This window comes from Trachinotus anak, unplaced genomic scaffold (assembly GCF_046630095.1).
Source record: "Trachinotus anak isolate AG129_WGS33_773 ecotype Australia unplaced genomic scaffold, CSIRO_AGI_Tana_v1 ptg000015l, whole genome shotgun sequence".
Taxonomy (NCBI): domain Eukaryota; kingdom Metazoa; phylum Chordata; class Actinopteri; order Carangiformes; family Carangidae; genus Trachinotus; species Trachinotus anak.
This window is the reverse complement of record NW_027273866.1, coordinates 3,499,505-3,506,425: the sequence shown is the minus strand read 5'-3', so window position 1 is coordinate 3,506,425 and position 6,921 is coordinate 3,499,505. Positions and strand designations below refer to the sequence as shown.

The window sequence follows — 6,921 nt, the reverse complement described above, 5'->3', positions numbered from 1 at the left end:
GGTCCTTACTTGTGAGGCATCCTGGGTAAAAACAGCATCAAAGGCGAATATCTTTGGGACGGCCACAGTAGCGGATCTCCTGTGTCCTGAACTGGAGTGTGGGCTGGACGCGGGGTCGTAGAGGGTCAGCTGCTTCTTCCTACTGTCCACTTTCAGAAAAGACTGAGACTCTGAAGAGTCTGCAGCCTCCAGAGAGGGACAGATACGCATCATCACTTTCACCTACATCAAAAAGTGAGACAGATAAGCAGAAAGAAGAAAAAATGAAAGGGTGGATCAGTAAGCGAGATAGCATAAAACATGAAATAAAACATGAAAAATGGGCGGACAGACTCAGCAGGGAGATGTAAGAATGCATTCTTCAGGTTTAGAGCAGACGGGAAAAAAAATGCCTGCAAAGCTTAACATCTTTTACTAACAGACAGAGCACTAACAGAGGAAAGAGGAGAAATGTACGTTGGCATTCTGATTAAAGGTTAGGATCAAAACTGAGAGCGTGGCTCAGCATTGTGCATTAACATCACGTCCACTATGTCAGAGTTGATGGACATTGGAGGTTGCCATGGAAACACTTGGTCTCACATTGACTGGTGAACTCTATGGGTCAACACAATGTCGAATGGTGTCAGTGAAAGGCAGCAAGGTGTGTATTGAAAGTCATAGCAGAAAATGGTGAAAATGAATGTGTGTGAAGCACCACGCTGGGGGATTATCCCTCTAGTGGGTTGTTTTTCTGGACCAGGCGCAGCTCAGCAGCATGGGAGTGCAGGAGCATATGGCCCCCCTCCTTCTTATTCCACCTACTCACTCTTCCTTCTTCTCCCTCTATTGCCTGAAAACTGGCGCCTCCACTTCAAGGAGCCTGAAACTCGCCCTGTTGCATTCTGGGACCTGACTTTCATAAAAGTGAGCTTACAGTCTTAACACATTCCACAGGTCATGGTACAGTTCATGATGCCCACATGGAGCGCTAAATAGGATGACAGCTTATATCTCAAGGTGTTGATTTAGCACCGCTCTGACAAGCCTGTTCATATCTAACCTTATTGCCATGGTTACGGGAATGAAGTCATTCTGCAAGTTGTGTATGGTGGCACCTCATACAAACAATAGTAATTTCACCATTTCCTGCCTTTGCCCTGCTGCACAGAGGCACTGTGTGTGGTTTGTGTGGGTGTGGCTGTGCTTGTGCGTGTCAGGCTGTATGATACCCCCATTTACAAGCACCTTCTTTTGAAATTCTGACAACTCTATATTGCTTTACAATCTGATGATCAGATATACACCACCATTTTTTTTTCCTGTGGAGGCTCAGTGGAAATATATCTGTGACTGACAGGAGACATAAACGGCTCTTGGGATATGTATAGCTGTCTTTGGAGTCCCTGTCAACTCCCTGAGTGTTTAGTGTTACACCTAGCATTACATCAACTGAACAGTTTCTATAACCTACCATATATGTGATAAGGAACTCAATCCAGAACCATTTCAAAGCCTCTTGAAAAAGTACCTATGATGCCTCTCAGGCATTGAAATAAAACCCTTAAAGTACAGCTAGCTCCCTTCCCTTTCTGACAGATGAGTGTTTTGCTCAGCCTGGGTCTCTCCTCTGTCTTCACCCCCACACAAAAGGACCATTCTTCCCCTGGCTAGTATATAAATATTGCTGCAGATCCAGGCTCCAGCACTCTGAAACAATGTCACTGGAAATTCCTTTCTTTCAGTGAATGAATTCATCCTGGATTCCTAAGGCCAAGTGCAAACTCTCTTTATACTCCACAGGGGGCTGTTATCATGACTGACGTGTGCATATGTTGAGTAAATTACATTTGCTATGACATTTAAACTGGGCTTCCACATTTGACTGCTGGGTCTCCGTCTACCAGACAGAGGCTACCAGGCGAGCTAATGTCTCAGTTTTATTTATGTTGGCAGAGATCAGATACTGAAGGCCACAGAGGATTGGCTACAGTATTTTCACACCTCAGACTCCGTGCTAATGGCCCCTGTTTCCCTGTCCCTTGATCCCCCACAAAATCCATTAGTGTGGCTTGGCATTCTTCCATCCACTCAACTGTCTTTGCTTGAAAAGCCATGTCTAGGTCACAAGTGGAGAGATGGAAGTGACCCACATACAGGTCGATGGAAACAAGACATCCACCCAAGTCTTGCTGAATTGAATGATTTGAATTAATGTGAACCAGACACAGGCAAAGTCGAAACTTACTGAAGGCTACTGAAACTGTGCAAATGTGATTCCACAAGTGAGAGAGAGGGAGAAAGAAACTGAGAACGCTCACTGATGTGTTTGTTACACACTAAGGAAACCTGAAAATCTGGCCTAATTGGCTTGGAGCAATATCATAAATCTTGATTTCCCCTTTAAATACCAGCCAATGTAGGTGCACAGATGCACAGTATACCTCAGGTGTGGGCTTGAGGAGGCTTGTTAATAACACAGGTTTTTTTTATGAAGTCCATGTGTCAATGGGAGATTTACAGTATGTGGCAAAATCTCAAACCGTCTGGATACCTGGCAACAAAGGCGAGCACTTCCCATCCAGGTGGGATCTAATCTTGTTAGGGGACTTCTTCTGCTTTATAAATACAGGACGCCGGCTCTGACAAACAATACCCAATAAACCACAAAGGAAGAGCGATGTGTTTATACAGCTTTGTTTAATGACTGTCCTATTGCTGCCAGCCTGACTTTCATCATCGCACACGGTACCTAAAATGGTATTAGAAATCCTGCTGTTAACGTGACCGCAGATTTGTGAATTATAGCTTTTACTGACTTTCTGTGTTCAAAGAGAGGAATGCTGGTCCCACAAACTGAGTGAATTCATGACATTCCAGCAGGCTTATCTGGCTGCATCTGGACCAGCGTGCCGCCACTCTCCATTCTCCCCTTCAAATAAGGGTCTGTCTGTATCTGTATATGTGTGTGTGTGTGTGTGTGTGTGTGTGTGGGCAGGGGTGGAGGAGGTCATGGGGGTTTACACAAGCAGAGTCTATAGACTATACGTATCTTTTTGTGCATTAACTGTACTTTACGAGCATTAACATCATGCATTCAGCTTTGAGTCTTTTGTGTATGTGCTGCCGTGTGTCCGCTCTCACCTTTCCCATCCCTGGATTCTCTTTCACTTTGGATACGGCTCGGAGCAGGCATGGTGGAGCGGGGGGCGGCGAGACCTGCAGGATGCCGCTGAAGTTGGTGGGGTAGATGGAGGGCTCCTGTAGGTGGAGCAGTGAGGGCTGGTGCTTCTTCCGCTTGGAGGACAGGTTCAGCTTCTGAGCTGCCCTGAAAGACGAAAAACAAAAACACCCGGAGGTTGAAGCTAAACTTAGAAAGCCACCATGGGAGAAAGTTCATATATAAACAAATCACTTTTTGTTTGGGTGATGTTGTCTTCCAGAGAGGTACCCAACCAAAAGCTTATTGATTTTAAATGTCTAACTTGACATTTTTTGAGGGTGTTCTGCAAAGCCTTTAGAAATCGCACACTGAAACTGTAACACAAAAGGTCACCAAGCTCCTTTTAGTCTGCCAAAGTAAACAAAGTCAGTGGGAGAGCTACACTATGCCACCACTCCCACCCTTTCTTCACTCTAAAAATGCTTTGCTTCCAACGCCCAACTCATACTCCCCTACCATGAAACATAATGCTTCAGCCCTGCACTTCATCTAGAACCAGTAGACCTCTCCCCCACCTTTATTTTTTATACAGAACTGCAAATACATAAGATAAAAAATTACTAACCAAGACCCTCAGACTGTCAGAGACCACACATACAGGCTGTTATAGCAGGAAGGCAGAGTACATCCCCAAACACAAAAAAATCTGTCATGGACATGACAGGCGAGGGCCGCTGAAACAATGCCCATCTCTGCTACTAAAGCCGAGCAATTATGACAGAGTATGTTCACCCATCATTGAAATCAAAGCTGGAACATGTTCTGCATGTTTGGAGTTTTGATCATTTACATTAGATGAGCCGGCCAGCACTGGCAGATGAGAGGCTGGCAGGTCTCCTCTAGTTTAGTGGTATCTTAAGAGACAAATGGCTGTCTGAGCAGTTCTGCTGCGCTGGCACCTAATAGAACCCTCTGTTGTAACTGAATCCAGCTTTTTGACAGTCCTCTAATTAAAATCCACTCTCATCCTGGCCTCGTGTCTCCCAGACACAGCACTGAGGAGACACAGATTGACCACAGGGCCAACTGAATCAGACACATGCTCTCCTATCTGTCTCAACTCCCGCGACTAAAAGGGCACTACCAATATCTCTGCCTGGCCTGCAGGGAATCTAGCCAGACGTAGAGTGGTTCCAGGTATGGCATCGCCCTGGATCAGCTAACACCGTACCTCAACTGGAAATTCAAGGTCAGGGGAGGAAAGTAATACCCCAAGGAAATTCAATGCACTCAAATGGTTTTTTACTCAAGCAGTGGGATTTCAGAGAAATGCAGGCAAGACAAAGAGGCGGTTGTCAATATGAAGGAAAGAATGGTACACAGAATGAAAGAAAATTGGAGTGAGAGATTAAAAGATGAAAAATCTGCAGAGCAAAGGATTTTAGGAGAAGTAAAAGAAAAGCAGAGCATGTGAAAAAGAGAAAGATGGAGAGAGTGAGAGCAAAAAAGAACAGATCCTCGTGTGTCCTGGTGAGTAGTAGTTTCCTAAGAGGCCAGCCTGAGCTCATTAGTCCTGCACTGGGCTCCTCCGGACAGGACTGGGTGGGCCACTGCCAAAATCACCCCCACCCCTCCTCCTCCTCCTCCTCTCCCCTCCTCTCCCTTCTCCTGGAGTGACAACCCCCACCCCTCATCTCCTCAGCAGTCCCCTCTCCACTGTACGCCCCCCTGCAGCGACAGCCCAAGAGTACAATCAGGGAACACACTGCCGGCTGATGGAATAATTATTGCATCCAAGGAGGCTACAGGAGAAGGCTCTCCCCAGGGAGCTGCCTATGTGTGATAGCATGCGAGACGGATCGTGTGACGGGAAAAAAAAATGAGACGGAATAGATGAATGTGAGATGGAGAGAAAGAAAGGGGAAACTACACCAGATTACACGTGGCTGTGTGCGACTATGTGTGTGTGTGTGTGTGTGTGTATGCGCATTTATGAGAGGTATCCGCAGCACATTCATTCAAGATAAATGTGCCCTGTCTCTGTCTGTGTCTCTCACTCCTGCTCTCTCACCTCATTCTGTCTCTTCCTGCTTCAGCAAACAGATAAATCAGGCATCAGGAGTCACCATAAGACACCACATAGGGAGGAAAGGCAGGTAAGGGCACCGTGCTGATTTAATAGAATTGTCTTGACCAGTGAGGAGTGCACACAAGCCAATGCTGAGCTTGTAACCTTGAGATTTAATTCATGCTGCACAGTGATGATTGGTGCACATGTGTTTTTCAGCAGAAGGTGAGAAAAAAGGATGATATTGCTTTTTTTTCCCCCACCACAACCACATGCACACAGGGAAATTAATTGCTTGTCACCATCTCTCGCTGCTTCTCCCTTCCCCTCTTCTCTCCGCCCGTCTCTGCGTTTCTCAACTATATGATCAGTCAATGGAAAATAGGCAGTGAGGAGAGGCTCAGATTTCTACAACAACAACAGCTTGTCCACCTGTTCACTCCCCATCTCCATGCTAATGAAGCTGTTTCCCTACACAACTTGCAAATGCTCAAAGGAGGAGCTGTGCATCTAGCAAATCAGAGGCTCTGATATCAGTTAGTTAGAAGTTTTGTACAAAATATTCACATGCTGCTCTGTGGAGTGTTTTGCAAACTAAACCAAAGGTTTGCTTAAACATGCACCAGGAAGAAAAAATGCTGCAGTGGTGTACTTACAGCTCTTTCCAATCCATTATCTAGTTTATGGTCATAGTCAAAAAAGAGACAACTGATAGAGTTCAACTTTGCGGTCCATGTCTGAGTTGTCACTGCTCTCCATTACTTGCACATTTGACACGCAGGCACGGTCGCCGAGAACAGCGCGAGGCGGGGCTGCTCACTAGTTGGGGCACAGGGGTCCTCTTTGCTCCGATCACAATCATCGAGGTTCCACTTGATTTCACAGAGGTTTGTAAGAAGCCAGAGGGGCGGAGGGAGGACGAGGAGGAGGAGGCGTGGGCGTCATAGTAACCAAGTGGAACAAGCGCCAGGTGGGGCAGGGTGGAGGTGGGCAGAGAGGATGAGTACCCTGCAGGAAAAGCAGTAGGTTCACAGTGAGGGGGCGTGGAGGGGGGGTGGTGGAGGTATTCCAGAGAGCGTCTTAGGAGGAGGCGAAGAGGAGGTCAGGATGAGAAGGAGCACCTCCCCTGTTCATACGCCACTAAAGCACCTCTAACTCTTTCCATGCCTCTTCACCTGCAAAAGTTCAGTCCGGAGATGCAAAAACCCTGCAACAGCTTCCTCCCCAACTCAGTCTTCCACTTCTTTCACATCCGATTCTAGATTCATCCCACAGGCTGCATGATTTTCTTTCATTCAGTTAATCCACTGTGGTGTGTCTGCTGCGACTGGCTGCAGGTCCTGATGCCCAGGTCCTTCCCAGAGTCTCTGCTGCTCACAGACGGGAGGAGTGGGAGAGAATCAGCACGCCTGGCTAGGCTGGAAGATTTCCTTGGGTGGCTGAGAATGAGGAGAATTCCTACTCCGGTTCCGCCTCTCAGTCCTTCTCCTGCTATCGGTGAAATGCTGGCAGCTGTCCTGCCGTGTTTCTCTCTCTCTCTCTCTCTCTTTCTCTCTCATTCTCTCGCTCTCTCTCTCTCTCTCTCTCTCACACACACACACACACACACACACTCCCTCCTCTCTCCCTGCCTCCCTCCTTTCCCTCTCTCTCTCTCTCTCTCTTTCTTTCCTCAGCCCAGCCCCTTTTCCCTCCGACTGCCAGACGAGGT

The 6,921-nt window shown here is 47.1% G+C and overlaps 1 protein-coding gene across 3 annotated transcripts in view; it reads right to left on the bottom strand.

Moving 5' to 3' along the window:
* Positions 1-6,921, bottom strand: part of kif26ab (kinesin family member 26Ab) — a 68,486-nt gene that overhangs the window by 13,129 nt on the left and 48,436 nt on the right. For 2 of the 3 annotated variants that reach the window (XM_071497914.1, XM_071497915.1), the window contains exons 5-6: positions 3,124-3,307; positions 10-222 (exon numbers count right to left, since the gene is read on the bottom strand). In XM_071497914.1, the coding sequence (XP_071354015.1) occupies positions 10-222; positions 3,124-3,307 (397 nt within the window). Of the gene's footprint in view, positions 1-9; positions 223-3,123; positions 3,308-5,866; positions 6,817-6,921 lie in introns of those variants that run through there. The other variant, XM_071497916.1, reaches the window with a different exon arrangement.